This window comes from Salminus brasiliensis, chromosome 7 (genome assembly GCF_030463535.1).
Source record: "Salminus brasiliensis chromosome 7, fSalBra1.hap2, whole genome shotgun sequence".
NCBI lineage: Eukaryota > Metazoa > Chordata > Actinopteri > Characiformes > Bryconidae > Salminus > Salminus brasiliensis.
The window spans coordinates 27,679,752-27,699,252 of NC_132884.1; the positions used below are offsets into that span (position 1 = coordinate 27,679,752).

A 19,501-nucleotide genomic window follows, 5' to 3' on the forward strand; every position below is an offset into this window, starting at 1 on the left:
ATCACCACATACACTGTGAACTGAATTTGCACGGGTGTGTGTGTGTGTGTGTGTGTGTGTGTGTGTGTGTGTGTGTGTGTGTGTGTGTGTGTGTGTGTGTGTGTGTGTGTGTGTGTGTGTGTGTGTGTGAGAGAGCTTTTGGCCTTAGGCACGTGAAGTGTTTGGGAGCTCGAGTGACTGTACAAACTGTCGGTGAGGGGCAGTTATTTTTACCTCGTTGACTCTGTGTGCTGCATGGGCCGTGTGTTTACAGACAGGTCTGGGTGGGGTAGCCTTCTCTTCTGGTGACGGTTGATAAGAACATGCTGATGGAAAGGCACTACACCACCACTGGCCCCATATACATCACATGGTACAAAGCTCCATAACATCACATGATTAGAAGCCCCTTTCACAACACATGCCAGGAAACTGCATCCCCCCACTCGTGTATCCAAGCTTGGTTATAAAAGATGGCTTTGTGATGATGTGGAAATCTTTACCCGAGGGCATATCTGTTCTGGTTGGTTGGATAAATAGAAAATTAACCAAATTAACTCCGACCCCTCTAAATGGATCCACAAACAAACCAAACTCTGACCTTGATTCTTGCATTGTGAGTTTATTTATTTATTTAAAAATATATAAATAACTGTTCTTTTTTTATTGCTATAATGGAGGGTGAAGGCCAGGTACTTCATTGCATGAATCCAGTACGCCTTTCAAACAGCTGCTAAAGCAATGTCACTGAACAGCTGAACAGGCTTGGGAGAGAAACTCTGGTTCTCTTCTATCTGCTAACATCACACTGAGTAATGGAGGTGGGAAGGGGGGCCGCCTTAGCCATCCAGGCAGAGCAAGGCCAGCGGTGCTTGACTAAAGCACAGCTACTTTTCTACAGATGGCTGTGGCATCACCAAGGGTTAAACAATCTCCTGATGACTGGGCCAACGCTTGGACGTCCCAAGATGTATACAAGTTATGAATCAAACCGGACCACTGGCTTGTTTTTTATCTTGATAGCTAGATTGTGCTGTCCAATTTATAAGCTGACAGCAGCAATTACCTTCTCCACTAAGTCACATTTCTGTGACTAAAGCACGGCAACTTTCTGTCTCCTATTGGCTGACACGTACGTGTATGTATATATATATATATATATATATATATATATATATATATATATATATATATATATATACACACACACATATACACACACACACACTTATTGATGCTGTGCAATGCACTGGTGCCTGTTACTGGTGTCCATCAGTATGTCGCTGTTAAAATCAAGTGGTGTGTTATTTTACATATACAACAACTTGTGAACATGGCGTAGTCTGCTTTGCTCATTGCTTTGTGGTTAAAGGACCTGTGGGTACACACACACTCTTCCAACACTTATGAGAATGGCTGCCTGTGATGTCCCAGACAACACTGGCAAATTAAAGCAGTAAGCCCTGAAAAATGTGTACTTATTTATGTACCCCTTACTCATGTTACCACTGTAAAATATGGCCTCGAGAGGCACATTGCTTGTATAAAAAAGGTGAGTAACAGTACAATTAAAATACACTGTTGTCTAAAAATATAATTTCACTTGAACGATGCCTTGGGGGAAGAAAAAAGAGCAGCAGCATGCCTAAGACACCAAAGGTATTTGCTGCTTAACCGATTTTGGTGTTGGGGAAGATGGTAGTGTATCTTGCTGCCTCTTAAACTCTGTGTCATACATTATATGTTTAGTATATGTATATTTTACATATATATTATATATGTAGATATTTTTGATGCATTTCTTTACCTAAGAATCGATTATGCCCGTTATCTGTTGTTGTTATTGTTTACTCTGTTCCTTATTGCTCCACTCAACATCAAAATCTAACACCATCCTTGTTCCATTAGTTTTCATTCAGTGTTCACAGTGCATTCAAGTGCATTGAAGTGGCTGCAGTTTAGATGCTGAGATTTGTAATGCTGCCATTATGTAATGAACTGTCTCGTCCTCATCTCCTCAGACGAGGTGGAGCTGAAGGACTGCCTTGCCGTCTTGGTGGATGACCAGCAGAAACTGGCTGCACAGACAGCTAAAAGCACTCTGTCCGCACGACGTCTGAGCCAGCGGCTGCTCATCCTGGAGCGCTACCTCATCTCCCTCACTCACAGCATGATGGAGGAGAAGTACAAAGTTCGGTGGAAGAGTCCGCCCAGCCCCCCACTGCCCACTGTGGATAACAAAAGGTGTGAGAAAAGGATGTTAACCAATGAAATGCCTCTTAATTTATGGTTTTAGGCTTGGATAAAAGTGTTGCTTAGCATTGCTGTGTCTATTGAAGTTTACTGTATCGTGTGTTTCTGTTCCTACAGCACTCGTCCTGTCAGTAAAGGAGTGGAGGGCTTGGCTCGAGTCGGGTCAAGGGCTGCTCTTTCGTTTGCCTTTGCTTTTCTCCGTAGGGCCTGGAGGTCTGGTAAGTCACAGCCCTCCATTTTTAAAGGCCCTACTGTGCAGTAGCAGGTCTACTAGGTTTATTTCCATGCCACACTGTAGAGAAGATGTCATTGAAATCTTGGCCGCATTCTGTGGCAGGCTGAGCTACATGCCAGATTATATGAGGGTCTCTGCTGATCAACAAACAAACAAACATTCAGCTTTGGTCTTCCATCAATACTACCTTCTTCATTCTGAGGTTGTGTCTAAATGAAAAACAGTACCATGCAGCCAAAGAAACAGGCCTTCAGAATCGCACTTGTTGTTACCTTGTTACCTTGTGACCTTGAATTGGAATTGTGGTAAGCTTTGAAGCTTACAGACCAGTGTTTCACTGCATCATGCCATGCTCGCATGTGCCACTGCTGCATCCATCCATTTCAGACTGAAATCAGTGTTGAGATTATTACATTGGTTGGAGACTGGTTTCAAATGTCCTTTCATCAGAGCACAGAATCTATATGGCTATATTTACTTCCGTTTTAGTGACACAGAACAGTCAAGAGGTAACAAGATAATAGATTTGCTTCACTGTAATGAAGGTGCAAGAATTGTAAGATGACTGGTTTTATCACACTGAAGCAGAATTCCTTGTTAGTTATGCGGTGTAGTGGAATTTAGAAGGTATCGACCATTGGTTTGGGATGCTCTTTCTCAAAAACCTAGTGCTTTGAAAGCATTATGTGTCTGCTTGTGCCCTTTGTGCAATTTAGTAATTTATGTTCAAATTTTTGTTAGTCATTGATAATGCCAGGCACTGTTCATAACCCCTTTCCTGTGATATAAAAGACAAAGCGGCTTTGAGTTTTTGTGCATTATATAACCGGGCCTTTGCAGTGTAATCCTCCCGTAGTTATGGGATAAGTGTGCCTGACACAGCCCAATTCAAAGGCTGTGCAGTCAAACTGGGCCTGTGTCTCTGTATTAAAAGTACAGTATTCATGGCAGCCATGCAATTAAATTCTCAGAAGTGCCAGTGGAAAACACCTGATGACTTTTATTGACTCTAGCATTGACTCTAGCATTGACTCTGGATACGTAAATTAGAACTGAAATGGACTCTTGTTCTTGCGAGACTTTTCAATTGGAAATTTCTGGACTATGAAAACATGTTCTGAATTCTTCTGTCTGTCTGTGCCTCTACACAAAATACTTTGTCAATAGAAAAATTATCAATAAGGAAATTCCTTGGCTGAAAGTGTTTTAATCTTGCTGCAGATTTACAACAGGAAAAAAACATGCTTTTTCCGTCTTTTTCTTGAAGTCTTATAATCAGCTGTAGATTAGGGGAGTGATGTGATCCAGTGGGCTGATGGTTTGTTGAAAGCAGAATTGCACAATCTGTTGTTGTCCACTGGGAATGGGTGAGGCCAGCTGCTCTAGCTCTGAATGGAGAGCTGCTCTGTAACCTGAGCTACACACAGAGAGCCTGTCTGAAGAGATTTGATCAGAAGTGCTGTAGTTCTGAGAGAGTGCTTCAGGATGAGATGGGAAAAGAGATGGATTTAGGGGGGGAGCTAGAAAGAGACAGGAAATTAGAAAGGTTAGAGGAGAGGGTAAGGCAGAATTCACCTTTAGCCAAGGGAGTGATGAAACATGTTGGCAATGATGTGCTTTTATGGAGGATGAAGAAATTCCTGTGCTGAGGGTGGGGATGCACCGATATGGCATTTTGTAGCCAGTAGTGGAGTGGAGTTTAGGAAAACTGTAGTATAAAAAAACACAACACCGTATGCATAAGATCTCAGTAAAAACTAATTATCTGAACATACAACACAAAATTAACTACTTTCTGCCACCAGTTTCTGTTTGTAAATTATTAATTAAAATTGATACAGTAATAAAAAACATAGCAATACTTTTATTAAAATATATTTTCTTAAACCCTTAACTAGTAACAATGTGATTGCACCTTGTTTTTGCTAATACTGCAGTTCATAACTGTGCATTTAGTTAAAATCAAAATATGGACCATTTGATTGTTGGTACATTGCTATAACACACTGTTGTAGACACCTCTGTATTCCTATTTTCTACAGTAACAGCCCTTACACTTTTCAGAAGGCTTTGCAATCTATATTGGAACATTTATTGTGAGGATATGATTGCATTTAGCCACAATAGCATTACTGAGGTCCGACAACTGATGTTGGATCATAAGTTCTGAAGCACAAAGGCCACACCAGCTAATCCCAAGGCTATTTGATTTTGTTCCATCACTTCTGAGAATGCAATTCTACTGCTCCACAGCCTACACAGGGGGATTTGTACCCCTCTAGCCAAGGCTTGGCATTGGCCATGGTGACCTTAGGCTCATGTGCAGCTGCTCCAGACCGTCTCATTCTATTACTACTGCATTTCTATGGAGATTATACAAACTGTTTGTGCACAGTGCCAGTGTCCATGCTAGCGATAGCTGAACCTTAAAGCGGCTTCAGGTCCCTAATTCCGACAGGTGTCTGGGTACTTTGGGCATTAACACATAATGTTTAGCAGATTCATTTGTCTTGAGTAGCTTGAAATAAAAGGTTTTTATAATGTCTGACATTCGTCCAAGGACCGCTCCTGGTTTAGCTGTGGCATTCCAGTGTGCATGAAGATTTGTGATGTTATCCACTGTGCTAGCCTTTTCAACAAGAGTGAGGGACGAACAGATATGGACATCACTAGTAACTGCATGTGCAGGCATGCACACCAAATTGCTGGTTGTGTGGATCAGCTCTAATTCCAGTAATAATTAGTTTTCTAATTTATCACTAGCAAGTAAAACTGGTCTCTGCATGTCTATCCAACTGCTAGAACCAGTGCTTAAATGCTTGAACGGATGTCTGGTTTGTATAAACTCAGTTTGCCATATCACAACTGCTACGTCTAAACCTACACTATTATGTGCTGTAGGTGATGATGCAGACCTGTGCAGTGAGCTGCTGCAAGAGTCTCTAGATGCCCTGCGGGCTCTTCCAGAGGCCACTCTTTTTGACGAGGGTACTGTGTCATCTGTCTGGCTAGAGGTTGTTGAGAGAGCTACGAAATTCCTCAGGTTGGTTTATTCTCCAGTTACAAACAATAAATGTGATGAAACTGTCAGGAACTGTTTATGACCTTGTTTTGGCTGAAATAGTGTTCGCTTAGTCCTGATTTTGCCAGTATCTATTTACTGTATTAACATTTGTTTAGTGCTTATTTTCTTTTTCAGTCATCAGAATGTTGTTGTGATTTGCTGGAGTTTTGCTCTGTGTTTTGAGCAGTGATGTACATGGAGGTGGCAGTGGCAAAGCCCCAAGCAGCATTCCACTGCAGGACCAGCACCTAGCCCTTGCAATTCTACTGGAGCTTGCTGTTCAGAGAGGGACACTCAGGTACACACACCTTACTTACTTCCATAAATTCCTTCAGGGTTTATTGGCTTGTGTGTGTGTGTGTGTGTGTGTGTGTGTGTGTGTGTGTGTGTGTGTGTGTGTGTGTGTGTGTGTGTGTGTGTATAGAAAACAGGACAATGTACAGTTGTATTCTTACCTGCCTAAGGTGCCTGAATTATCATCTGTTGTGTACAAGCAGTACTTGCAGAACAGTGCACAACACTATCAGACTTGCAGCATACAGAAGGAATATACACCAAATCCAGACAATTTTTCTGGGCGAATGCTTAAACTCTTGGCTTCCAAACATGGTCTTGCACTTCTGTTCTTTATTCTTTTAATAACGTCTTGCGTATTACTATCATAGTAGCTACAAAGTATTTTATAGTAGTGTCTGACTAACAAGCTTTAAGATTATACACTGAATAATAAGCAATCCTCCTTCGGTCTCCTGTGGCCTCTAGTCAGCTGCTGTCAGCAGTGCTGCTGCTGTTGAGGCTGTGGGACAGTGGAACCAGAGAGATGGATAATGAGCGTTCCAGCCAGGGCACCAGCGCTCCCTTACTGCCACTTCTGCAGCGCTTCCAAAGCATCCACAGCAGCAAGGAAGAGCCCATCCAAGAGGAGGAGGTTGAGGTGAGCGTGCTTCTTAAGAGGACACCTTGGGCGGACTACAGAAAACCATCTTCTATTGACATATCTGGTGGTGGGAGAAACTGAAAAAAGAAATTGCTTTAGGGTGGATTGTTTAAAACCCTTTTTTTAATATTCTCTTTTTAGTAGAAATACTGTCTGGCTTTCTTTAGTATTCGCCAGCTACAGAAAGGAAACCAAAGCATATTTCATTTTCATGCACTAGTGTGGGCATGGACTGCCTGCCCTCCAGCTATTTCTGTATGGCTCCCCTAAACATTATAGAAACAAACAAAAAAAAGTGGCCTGCAGTGTATACGTAGCTTTTGTATGCATTATTGAAAGGAAATAACCCACACCAGCAGGAACTCATGAATGCATGCAAAGTTATATATGTATTTAAAGAGGAAGGTCCAAACCTTTTCAGAATGAGACGTTTGGTTAGAGGAACAAACAAACCAGGTTGTGGAAATTAAAAATAAACAAATAATAAAAAGAAAAGGTCAGTAAAAGAGTAACAGTGACGTAGTGCTCTACATAACCTACTCTCGTTTTGAGGCAGAGCTAAAGAGTGCAGTACACAATGACTATGCATCAATAACCACTTTTCCATGCACACAGAGCAGACTGCACGGGGGGGCACATAAGTCAAAATTCCACAGCTTTGGTGTTGGAAGATTGTGGCTTTAAGTCAAATGAGTAAGGAGAGCTCATTAACTTGGACAAGACAACACATCAACTTGTTTTAAAACTGTAGCAACAACTTATTAAAATGCATTCTCTGTGATGGCAGCTGTGTTCCAAAGCCGAGATAGGCTGCGTTTTCTACAATTGGAGCGATTTGGAGGACACAATTGATATATCCTCCTTGTCCCAGTTACCCACAGTTCTCTGTGCACAGACAATGTGGAGATTCAGAGGGGAAAGAAAATAGCAACCAAAAATTAGCAGTTATTTTTTAAAGTCCTAATTCATTTTTGTGAAGAAATGAAAAAGCACAGAAGTTTTGTACCACAATTTTAAAAGGTGGGACCTCTCCATTGATGTCACCAAACAGCTTGCGTAGACTATTCCATTTGTGTGACCAATAGGCACCTAAGAGGGAGTTTTTATAGGACAGTCCTACCAAAGAACCCACCCTATCAAGGCAACAGTCTGGGCTTTGGAACGCAGCTAGTATATAACCAAAGAAATGCTGCAATTAAACAAAAAGCAGCAATGTAAAATATGCTGCAAACCTTTGACCGGTATTTGCCAGAAACTACAGCTCCTAAACTATTGTGGATTAAAAGGTAATTGCGTATTAAAAAGGTGTAATTGCATTATTACCCAGTTATATCCTCATTACATCAGTGGCATAAAATTGAAGTGGTGATAGTATCATTTATCAGAGTTTATTTCTGGGACAATGTTCGTCCAAGCAAAAGTTATGACATGCCTGGCTTTACATGAGTGACCCTTACTGTGGTGGTTTTATAAAAGTAACCAACTAGCTGTTCGTTCACTCAGATTCTGTCTGCACCACTGAGCCCAAATGAGAGTTTCCTGCGCTACCTGACCTTGCCCCAAGACAATGACCTGGCAATTGATCTGCGTCAGACCGCTGTGGTCATCATGGCTCACCTGGATCGCCTGGCCGTCCCTTGTAGCCCTCCCCAATGCAGCTCACCCACCTCGAGCAAGGTACTGCACCTTCCATGCTTCTTAATGCTTTTTGTGTTTTATGTTAAGCTTTTTACTAGGAAGCTTATCAGTCTAAAGTTACAGAGGTTAGAGAAAGATCAGAATGCAAATATTCGTTTATGCAATATTCCACATTTTTAAGCTTTCCCTGTTGACTTTTTAACCTCAGTGATGGGCTTTCTGAATATTTGTAACTTAAATGCTCTTGCATGACTAATTGTGTTCTCTCTATGCCTGCCCTGTTGGAGGACCATGGCCCTGTACAGGTAATTGGGCTTGTTAATGTATTCTTCCCTGCAGTGAGTTGTCCTAGTGTGTCATTCTCGTATAAAAGATTAAAGACATTCTGTGCACCAAAGCAGAGTTTCTCTCAGGCAGCCCTTAAATGTCCATTATTTAAATGCAGTTACCGATGTGTGGGTGTGACTCCGGTGCATAGCAAAGGGAATCTTATTAATATTCGTTCTGGATTACTGACCAAACTACTGTTCTTAGATTCCAAGAACTAAAACATTTTTGTACTGGTAGAGAAATAGACATTGCTGCAGACACAGCAATGCTAACAGTACTTAGGAGGGATCTCTGCTGGGCATGGCATAAGATTTTTTTTTAATTTATTTAAAATAAGCTGTATTTAATTTTAAATTAAACGTAGCCTGTTGTTTGGGCTATTTCCAGCTAGTTTTAATTACTGGAGTGGCTCAGTGGCATTGTCCCCCTCCAATATCCATTACATTGTTTTCTGCTGGTTTCACCCCAATACTGAAATGCAAGTTCTAGTTCCAGCTGCAGCGCAGCTGTATGATGGCCTGTGGGGTGTAGGGGAAAATGTATAATACATGTGTATAAATCCTGCAAAATCTCTAAATCTCAGATTTCAGCCTGATCACAGTGCTGATAATTGTTATGGTCTTGTCTTAGGGTACATTGCAGGAGGTGATTGGCTGGGGTCTGCTGGGTTGGAAGGTTTATGCTAACGTCAATGGACCAATCCAGTGCAAGGCTCTGTCCAGTGTGGGTGTAACCCAAATTGTGTGCTCAGAGAAAGGTTTTCTCGTCCTGTCCATCTCTGGTGCTGTCCACACCCAGAACTATAAAAGTACCACCCTGGTGAGTGCTCCTTTCCGCTGTAGTGTTTTTATTATTATTTTTAATCATAGTATTTTGTATTTCTTAAAAATAATATTTTTAAATTAATATAGCCTGTGGTTTATACCAGTTTTTTTTTATCTTGCATACCTGAAATGAGTTCTGTGGGACTGGTAATTGAACCCGTTGTCTGTCTTTTAGTCCCCTATGTTAGTCCATGGGCTGTCATCCAGGAAGATAGTGAAGCTGGCAGCTCACCCAGAAGGCCAGCATTACTTGGCTCTCTCAGCCAACGGAGAGGTTTTCTCCTGGGGCTGTGGGGATGGAGGCCGCCTGGGACATGGAGACACCACGTAAGAGCCCCTTTAACGTCTTGACTAACAGAATAATCCCATCCTGTGATATTCTGATCATTCTGAGCTCCAGAATAAACTTTACATGGGATTAGAGATTATTTACAGCTGTATTTCTTTCATTTGTCTAGACTCAAGATATATTAGTCTCTTGAGAAGCCTGTAATTGTTCTCTTTATGCAGCTGTAATACAAGTGCTCTGTAGCTTCTAGTTTAATTATGCAGATTTACTGAGATTTATTGTCCTAGCCCCACTGTTTAAAAATCACAAAAGTTGCAATCTCTAAAGCAATAAACATTTGCTAGATGCCAAATTATAATGAAGCTTTTGCTACAGTATAGTTGCTGATTACTAATTGCACAGATTTTTCTTACAATTAATCAAACATTATATAGTGTTTTTAAAAAAAAACACTATATAATATTCTCTAATGGATTGGTAAGCACAGTACCACCTCTTATTTTGCAGGTACTTGGAAGAGCCTACCATGATTGCTGCATTCTCTGGGAAGCAGGTTGGGAAGCATGTGGTGCACGTAGCCTGTGGCAGCACCTACAGCGCTGCCATCACAGCAGATGGGGAACTGTACACATGGGGCCGAGGCAACTACGGCAGGCTGGGCCATGGTAACGCTCGTCTACTTGCAACTATAGCAAATGCTCCATAATGGCGTATTTTACACCATGTTTTCTGTGATGTTTCGTGCCTTTGTTGGTAACTGGAAATTCCTATTACTGTACAGGCTCTAGTGAGGATCAGACCACACCCATGCTGGTGACTGCTCTGAAAGGGATGAAGGTGATAGATGTGGCATGTGGCAGTGGCGATGCACAGACACTTGCAGTCACAGAGAATGGTATGAGCAGTTCAATTAGATGTTAAAAAACTATAATGTTCTCTGATTATACTGTAGCAACATATTGAGAAAGTGGATTACCAGGGGTTAATTTATGAGAACTAGCATTTATCAGTTTTATTGTTACACTATTGTGAGTAGAACTATCAGTAATGACTCTTTTTATGATTGATTGATTGATTCATTGGGATTTAATTGGTAAAAGGCACCATTAATAGTCTGTTAGTAACCAAATATTCAAAAAGTTTATTGTCCGAAGTGCCCTTTGAAACTCATCTATTGTATTTGCTAAACCAAACTAGAGCTAAAAAGAAGACAACACGCTATTGAGTCTTTACTCAAGTTTACAATGGTTGAAGCAATTACTTACCATGCTGAAGCAATGTTGTTTCGTTTTCTGTTGGAGATGTTTTTTCTTGTCCATGCATGACATTCTTGCTTCCGCACCGAAACAACATTTATTGCCAATGTCGTGGAATTCTGTCAAGAATCGATAAGGCAGACAAGAATATGCATTGAGTAGCAAAGTTTTATTGAGTCTGCACGCAGCTCGTGACCACGATACAGACTGAGGAAAAAACAGTTAACATACATATTTATAGTATAGATTAGGCAGTTGAGAAAAGGGAGGAGGAGAGGGTGTGCGTGCCACACTGACGTCTGAAGACATACATTGTTCAGGTCGCTGTGACCCATAGATCAGAATGCTGGCGCCTGAGAGGACACATTGTCCGGGTCGAGAGGTTACTAGCATGTCGAGATAGGCTGTAAATACGTCAGGTGCCCTCCCAATGCAGCTGTAATCTATGCTAGGAAAAACAACAGTGTTTCATGGACAGAGAAGAGCAATTTAACATATGCCTTGCAGGCAGTTGCAAGGCCAACACATGATTATAGTTAGCACACACTATCACAAGGCTAAGCATGATTACAATGAAAAAGTGGATTTTAAATGAGTCTATTATGAATCAACATAAAATTATAATGTGGTTATAATATGATTTTCCATAACACTTCCCCCTTTTATTCTTAATAAATCATTTAAACTTGATTATGAAACATTTCTCTAAGGCCCTCGAATTGGCCATCATTCTCAGAAGCAGATGCCTCTAAGAAAAGGGCTGCAGCTTGTACTTGTATGGATTTTGAGACAGAACGTCCCACCAAGGTGAAAAAACATGGGCCTAGAATCAAAATGGTCAATATCAACATTACAATTGGAGCTACCAGCGACCACAATCTGAGTACCTCATGCCCTAATAGGGCTGACAACCAATCCCACCCATCCCCCTTGCATAGTGTCCGGAGGAATCACTGCTTTACGCATGTGGCTCATGTAGTCCGTGATGTTTGTACTGAAATCGGGAAGATAAAAACAGCATGAAGTATTTATCATTTTACAGACCCCCCCTTGGTGTGCTGTGAGTAAATCTAACACCATACGATGCTGTACCACGGCCGCTCGTATGGCTTGTTGTTCTTGTCTCAGAGCTCCTACAGCCCCAGCGATGTCATTCACTGTTACCATGAGTTCGTATGCCAGTCCATTGATCTTCATTAGAGTCGCTGCTGTTCCGATCCCGGGTAGAAGTGACCATCCGATGCTACCTGTGTGTGTGGTGTATGGCTCCATCAGGCGGTACTGGCCGTAGTGTGTCTGTTGAAGTGACCTCTTCATCCTTGTGTGAGAAGCTTGAGGTTGTTCGGCATTGTGTAGGCTGAAAACCGTGGACCTGGGAAGAACAGCCCCAGCATAGCAGCAGCCGGTCCAGTTCCTGGGGAGCTGTCCATAGGCCTTATTCCCACAGATCCAAAACAAATTTTTGATGCCCTGAGGTTTAGTCATTGTGCAGTCGTATTTGGTGGTGTTCCCCTTGCATTTGGTGCCTCCACCTGTCACAGTGATGTATCTGTCACATCGTGACCATCCGACACTACGAGTCCCAGTTAAAGAGCAAGTTGTCGATTGGCTGATCACATTGCACATGGAGGGAGTGATGTTGTGATAGACAAGGTCAGTTTGGCGAAGTGGCATGACGACCCATGGAACTGACATGTGCTGACACACCAGGCAGTGTGGCTGTTCAGTGGACCTGGCGTGTAGTACCGCAGACATGCAGGCGGTGTTGTGGTGGCATTGGATTGCTAACCTTTCTTGTTGAGTCATGCTACGGCCCTGGAAACCTGGCTCCAAGTCCTCTGCCACTACTTCCTCCTCCTCTGCGTCCTGTGCATTTAGCAGTCTTTCCTTCAGCAGTTGTTCATCGGTTGGTACAGGGGGAAGAGCGATGAGGGAGAGAGGAGCACAATAATCAGCCCCTGCTCGTTCAATGCAGCATTGGAAGATGGAATTAAACTCTCCCTAGCGGCAACTACCAGTCACATTTATACCCAGCTGATTGCCATCTTCTGGTAGTGTTATTAGTGTGATGTTGACCCCACTCTTGATCTCTGCTTGGGCAATGGGGTCATAAAGATATTTCCGGTGATCTGTATAGCTGTAAAGATGGCTGGGTACTTTTATGATGCGGCAGTTTAGCACTTGTGACTCATCCACATGTGCTGTGATCATTTGACGCAGGGGGTTGTCAAATGCATGTTTCCACAGGTAATCTCGCCCGCTGGATGTGTAGATTAGGTGTTTGCGTCCCATTTTGGCAAGTCCAATGCCTGAGGCAGGTCCCTCAGTCTCCCATTGGACAGTGACAGTTGCATATGTTTGTGCCGTTGCCCTCCAGGAGCAATAGATGAGCAGAAACACAATCACACCCCACCCCGGTGTTCTTGACAGTCCCCAAGTGCCCATAGTGGCCGGCATTGCCGAAAACGCCCTATAGCACAGGTCCTGACCTAAGACGGGGTGTGCCGTGTTTCGCTGTCTTCCGCTGGAGGGGCCTTCTTGCAGTGTGTGTAGTGCACCCACGTTGCTCGTCCTTCAATCTTCACAGCTGTGTGTGTGACCAGTAGCACGTGATGTGGGCCCGTCCACCTTGGCAAGTTCCACTTCCTCCTTCTTAGGTCCTTAACGAGGATCCAGTCTCCTGGTTGGAAGTCATGCAGCGGACTCTCTGCTGGGCTTGGCAGCACTGCTTTCACCTGTTTAGACACAGAAGACAGGGCACAATACAAAGTAATACAGTATTGAATCAGGTCATGTGTCAACAATGCGTCATCAAGGACTGGGGGTCCAATCCCAGTATTTGGAGGGAGGCCAAACACGATTTCAAAAGCACTGAGCCCCGTCCGTGCCTGTGGTCTCGTTCTGCATTGCCACAGAACTAAAGGAAGGCACTGCACCCAATTTAGCCCTGTTTGTTGGGTCATTTTTGCCAAGCCGTTTTTAATAGTGCCGTTTGTTCTCTCCACAGCCCCAGCGCTGGTTGGCGTGTAGCTGCAATGTTTTCTCATGTCAATGCCTAGGTACTTGGTTAGATTAATGAGACCCGTGTGCACGAATGGAGTCCCATTGTCACTCGAAACTCGGCTTGGCAGCCCCCACATTGGGAGGATTTCTCTCAGGAACGCCTTTGTGACTGCTGCTCCGTCCTGTTTACCTGTTGCAAAAGATTCAGTCCATTTACTAAACATACAAACGAAATTTAGCAAGTATTTCTTTCCTTCAGCCGGTGTCAGTTCTACAAAATCGATTTGCCAGTGCTGGAATGGTTCAGTTGCTGGGAGGTGACCAGTTGTGTTTTGTGCACACACTAGACATTTTGAACAAAAATTTTGGGTGAGTGTAGTGATACCTGGTGCATTTGTTATGCTATCAACTATTCCCCCTTTGGACATGTGGCTACGCCCATGTACAATTTCCACTAGGCCCCTCATGTATGTTCTAGGCAAGCAGGGGCGATTTGTTTGTGTGTGTTTCCAAACAGAATTTAGTTTGCTGCATCCGGCTTTTCCCCATTGCTTAATTTCTGTTGCAGTAGCCATGGACTGAATTTCAGTGATGTTTGCAGGCTGTGTGGTGTCAGATAGCTGTGAAGCTTGTACGGCGGCTGTAGTGGCTGTGTGTTTGGCAACTGCATCTGCAAATGCGTTTCCTTTACTGACAGGATCTTGGGCTGCTGTATGAGCAGCACATTTCATTACTGCAACCTCAGCTGGTAGCATAACAGCTTCCAGAAGATCCTTGACTAATGCATGGTGTTTGATTTTGCTCCCTGAGCTGGTTAGGAAGTTCCTGTGCTTCCAAATATTCCCGAAATCATGCAGAATGCCCCAAGAGTACCTGCTGTCGCAAAAAATGTTTACTCTTTTGCCTTCAGCTAATTTGCATGCTTCAGTCAGAGCTACAAGTTCTGCAGCTTGAGCGGAGTATGATGGGGGGCAGTGGCTGTGTTTTGAGCACTTCTGTTTCTGAGACCACAGCGTATGCTACTCTGTTAGTCCCTGTGTTGTCTCTGCGAGCAGAGCCATCCACAAAAAGCTCCATTTCCGCATTCTGTAATGGTTCCTCTTTGAGGTCAATGCGGGGGCTACATGTATGTTGTAGGACTGCCTGGCAGTCATGAGGTTCCCCGTCCTCAGCTGTTGGGAGGAGGGTGGCTGGGTTGAGAGTGGAGCATCGCTTTACAGTGATGTTTGGCATGTCTAAGAGTGTGGTGTGATACCTCAACCACCTTTGTGCAGATAGGTGGGACACCTTCTGGTCCTGCAGGATGCAGTGAACCGCGTGTGGGACCATCACTGTCAGTGGAGCATAAGCAACAATGTCCCTGGAAGCTGTAATTGCCTTTTCTGCTGCAGCTACTGCTCTGAGACACATTGGTAAACCCTGTGCTACAGTGTCTGACTTGCCTGAGAAATACGCCACTGGGCGTTGTTTATCCCCATGTGCTTGAGTGAGCACAGATGTCATGTATTTATCCTTAGCATCTACCATTTGAGTGAATGGTTTTGTTGGATCAGGGATTCCCAGAGCAGGCATTGTTTGTAAGGCCTTTTTCAACTCAGTAAAAGCTCGCTCTGCTTCTGGAGTCCACTTTAAGACTGAGCTGCTGCTTCCCTTATTGGGAATAATATCTCTCAGAGGGCCCTCTTTTTCTGCATAAGAAAGGATAAATGTTCTGCAGTATGAACACATTCCCAAGAAGGAGAGCAGCTGCTTCTTTGTCTTGGGTTTGGGGAGAGAGACTATGGCCTGTGTGCGATCAGCTGACAAGGCCTGAGTACCTCAGGAAAGTATGTGACCCAGGAATGTAACTTCCTGTTTGCAATATTGCAATTTGTTTTTGCTGGCCTTGTGCCCCTCATTGGCTAAGTGGGTGAGGAGTGCCAGGGTGCCTGCTTGACATAAATTTTCGCGTGGGGGCGCTAACGAGAAGTACTGAACTGCGTACTGAACCAGAGTCACCTGCTCAGGTAGGATCAAGGAACTCAAACTTTGATGCAAGGCTGAGTTGTAAATGGTGGGCGATTCACAGTACCCTTGACAAAGCCTTGTAAAGGTATACGTCTGACCTTCGAATGAAAATGCAAACCAGAATTGGCTGTCTGGGTGGACAGGTATGCTGAAAAAAAGCATTTGCCAGGTCAACTACTGAAAACCACCCATGATCGCTTGGTATCTGAGAGAGGATGGTGTATGGATTGGGTACTTCCGGTGCTCGTGGATGTACAGCTGCATTTACAGCTTGTAAATCCTGCACAAATCTCCACTCATCTCTGCCTGGTTTCTTAACTGGGAAGATTGGAGTTCGCACAGGAGAGGAGGGGCATGGAATAATTACTCCAGTTTCTTTCAAAGACTGAAACATGGGACTAATGCCCTCCAAAGCCTTCTTTTTTAAAGGATATCTGATGTTGTTTGGGCCTGTAATCTGACTTTGGCACAATATGGACTGGTTCACAGTTCTTAACCAATCCCACATCATGTTTCCCACATGCCCAGAGTGTGGGAGGCACAGATGACAGCTCCGCCTCCTCAGTTGGGGTGAGCGCAACACCGGTGAAGAGCTCATTCTCTGTGAGCAGCTCCACAGTTCGGTTCACCAGCAGCTCGTAAGCATGCTTTGGTTTCCACGCATTAGCAGTGGGGAGTTTTCGGTGGGTTGCCAGTCCGACAGTCGACTGAGCCATGCAGCCCATGGCCCCACCTCCTCCCACTGCATTGTGTCCTCAGACCTCCCCAACGCAATGTGAGGAGTCGAATCCGACACGTCAAACAACTCACTCTGTACTTCACACAACTGAACCAGGGCAGCAGCCCACCGATCACTCCACACGAGTGCACACACGTTCAGCATTTCTCTGTCTACTCTAGAAAACTCAGTTTCATAGTCAAAATCAGGTCCATCAGAAACATGGGCCATACAATATAAATCATCTGGCTTTTTCCAAAGCAAATGGGTTGAGACTGTGCTTTTCACCTCTCTGAGGAAGTGTTTCATTGTTTCTCCTGTGCTGCTCAAACACTGCCACTCATAGGCATACCCCGGTGTACCTGGGTCATACTGAACCATCTGAGGTTCCCCGAAAGAAATAGAGAGCCCCTTTGGGGTGCTCTGGAGTGTGCAATTTAATTTGCACATCAAATCTCGTGCCATGAGGTTGACTGGGCAGACAGGTGAAACAATGAAACAATGTTCAAACTCATAAGTTTCTACCCTACATTGGAGGGGAGTGGACACCGTACCGTATTACCCCCTACACCTATAATAGTTACAGTTTTGTCAGGTTGAAGTGGACACACAATCTGTTCTTTCTGTATTACTGAGTGGGCTGCCCCACTATCTACCAAAAACTTCAGTTTCATCCCATTTATTACAATTTCAATTTGTGGCAAGGCTGTGGGGTTTTTGCTAAGTTGCTGAGCTAACGAATAGTATGGACTTTTTACTTCCCTGTTTGGTGCGTCTCCGTCTGTGTCCTCGCCGTCCCGCCCCTCCGCCGCCCGTCAGTTTTCACCTGCCTCCTCTGGCGTCAGCTGGGGTCGTTTCCCTTTCTTCGCCTTGCATCTCCGCGCAAAATGCCCTTCTTGTCCGCACCTGTAGCAGCGCTTATCCCAGCCTGGGTTGTTCCCCTCCCTGTTTGCTTGCCTGGTTTCACCTCGTCCACGTTCTTTGCCTCCTTGCAGGGTTGTTTGTTGGACCATCGTCAACATTGCCTGGTTCATGGTGTTGTTTTGCTTCTGTTCTTTCCTTCTCCCCTGTTGGGCCAGTCTTGCTTCGTGGTGCCGTGCATGATCTTCGATGACGGACAGGGGTTGTTTACCGTAGGCCACGCAGAATGTACGGACTGCGTCCGCTATATCTGGTCGCAGCCCCAATATGAAGCTGTTTCTCAAATGTGATTCCCATGCGCTGACGCCTTCCGTTCCTTCTGCACGTCGTTCTGGCTGCTCTAACCCACTAAAATCGTTGTGCACTTGGGTTAGGCGTACCAGGTAGTCCTGGACCAGTTCGCCGTCTCGCTGTGTGCAGGCTGCAATCCGTGCTGTGTTAATTGTTGGAGGGAAAGCAGTTCGAAGGCGTTCCTGCAGGTCCGTAATCATGGTTCTGTATGCTCGGTTCGGATCTGGCTGTCCTTCCGCTGGTTGCCACTCTGTAGACCTCAGACGCAGATCGGCCTCTGGCCAGCCCCGATCGATCTTGCAAAAGTGCGACCCCAGTTTTCGCACCAACAAACGCTTTAGTTCCGTAGCTGTGGGTCGGCAGGATCTCGCAAAGTCCAGAAGAACTCGGCCGAAACGCTCCCCTCCCACATTTGCTGGATGAGGGAGACTGGAGGCCGCTTCGATGATGTCAGATTCGGTCCAGTGTCTGTGAACCATCAGTACTCCCTCGGTCCCAGCAACTTCCACCATGGGATACCGTCCGGCTGGTGGGGCGCCAGGAGTAGGCCAAAGAGGAGGAGTAGGCCCGTATCCAGCTGGTGGGGGTGGTGGTGAAGGCCAGTGTCCGGTTGGCGCGGGTGGTGGTGGAGGAGGAGGAGGCCAGTGTTCTTCTCGTGGAATTGGAATCGCAGGCATCGCAGGTTCCGGTTCTTGCTTGATCGTTTTCTGCTCTCGCTGAGAACGGGTGTTTCCACTCACTGGAGTCTGTCCCGAGGCTGATTCCACCTGTTCTCGCTCTCGCTGAGTCAAGCCTTGCTCCAGCTGGCGGAGTTCGCGGGTCAGCGGAGCATACGGTCCTCCTGAAGCGTTGTTATTCTCCCGGGCCGCTGCTTCTTGTCTTATCAATTGCGCTGCTCGTCTCTCGAACTCTCGTAGTTGCTCGTTCAGCACGATCTGCAATCCGGTGGGGGTGGTGTCAGGCGCGTATGGGGGAGGAAACGTGGGGAGTGTATCCGCAGCTGGCTGGCCTTGGTCTCTTGGCTGGTCCCCTTGCTGGGCTGGTGGTGCTTGCTGTTGTTCTGGCGCCTGCTGAGGTTGTTGTGGCTGCGGAGGCGCTGCGGCCTGCTGGCGGGGTACTGGCGGCGCGGCGTCGAGGTCAGGATCGGCTGTGATAGACACACACTGAGAGACACCATTAGTCCCCCTTTTTCCCTCCCCTGCCTGTCTCTGGCGTTTTTCTGCCTCTTCAACCCAGAAATCTAACACAGCCAACATTTCCCCGTTGTGCCTTGACCAATATTCTAATGCTTCTTTATCAGTTAGGATAGGTTCCTTCCCCAATCTAATCCTAAGTTTCTGTAAGTATTTAACACTTAATGATCCAGTATTTGGAAACCCAAAATATTTAATCCAATAAGGCACAAATTTTGTGACATCTTCCCCATAATCCTTCCGCATTTGGAAAAATAAAGGAGCCGAGTGCTCCTTTGGGTCATATTCAAAAGGATTTTGCTTACTTTGACGGGATCCCATCTTGCTCTCTCAATGCACGGTACCTTCTGCAATTTAGTCCCAAAAAATTTTACTGTGAGTTCTTTGCCTCAATTTCTCACTACGTCCCCACCACCTGGACCCGGGTCACTAATCACTATCAATACGTCTAAAGATAGAGGACCTAAAACCCATCCGTCTAATAATAGCGGACTAAAACCCGTCCATCTACTAACAGAGGACAAACATCCGTCTAATGATAGAGGACCAACGTCCGTCTAATG

At 44.8% G+C, this 19,501-nt stretch overlaps 2 protein-coding genes across 8 annotated transcripts in view; one reads left to right on the forward strand and one right to left on the reverse strand.

The window, feature by feature from the left end:
- herc2 (HECT and RLD domain containing E3 ubiquitin protein ligase 2) overlaps positions 1-19,501 on the forward strand; it is a 63,572-nt gene that overhangs the window by 7,275 nt on the left and 36,796 nt on the right. For 3 of the 7 annotated variants that reach the window (XM_072684412.1, XM_072684419.1, XM_072684415.1), the window contains exons 5-15: positions 2,001-2,223; positions 2,350-2,450; positions 5,369-5,510; positions 5,719-5,829; positions 6,294-6,465; positions 7,972-8,144; positions 8,390-8,411; positions 9,067-9,255; positions 9,436-9,587; positions 10,057-10,214; positions 10,331-10,444. In XM_072684412.1, the coding sequence (XP_072540513.1) occupies positions 2,001-2,223; positions 2,350-2,450; positions 5,369-5,510; positions 5,719-5,829; positions 6,294-6,465; positions 7,972-8,144; positions 8,390-8,411; positions 9,067-9,255; positions 9,436-9,587; positions 10,057-10,214; positions 10,331-10,444 (1,557 nt within the window). Of the gene's footprint in view, positions 1-2,000; positions 2,224-2,349; positions 2,451-5,368; positions 5,511-5,718; positions 5,830-6,293; positions 6,466-7,971; positions 8,146-8,389; positions 8,412-9,066; positions 9,256-9,435; positions 9,588-10,056; positions 10,215-10,330; positions 10,445-19,501 lie in introns of all 7 variants that reach the window. The other 4 variants (XM_072684413.1, XM_072684416.1, XM_072684417.1 and 1 more) reach the window with 2 other exon arrangements.
- On the reverse strand, positions 1,789-19,001 carry LOC140559305 (uncharacterized). The gene is made up of 6 exons (XM_072682782.1): positions 11,117-19,001; positions 10,815-10,924; positions 9,385-9,567; positions 5,987-6,545; positions 4,043-4,175; positions 1,789-2,207 (listed from the first exon to the last, which is right to left on the reverse strand). The coding sequence occupies exon 1, from the start codon at positions 18,999-19,001 to the stop codon at positions 17,349-17,351; it is 1,653 nt and encodes a 550-aa protein (XP_072538883.1). The 3' UTR covers positions 1,789-2,207; positions 4,043-4,175; positions 5,987-6,545; positions 9,385-9,567; positions 10,815-10,924; positions 11,117-17,348.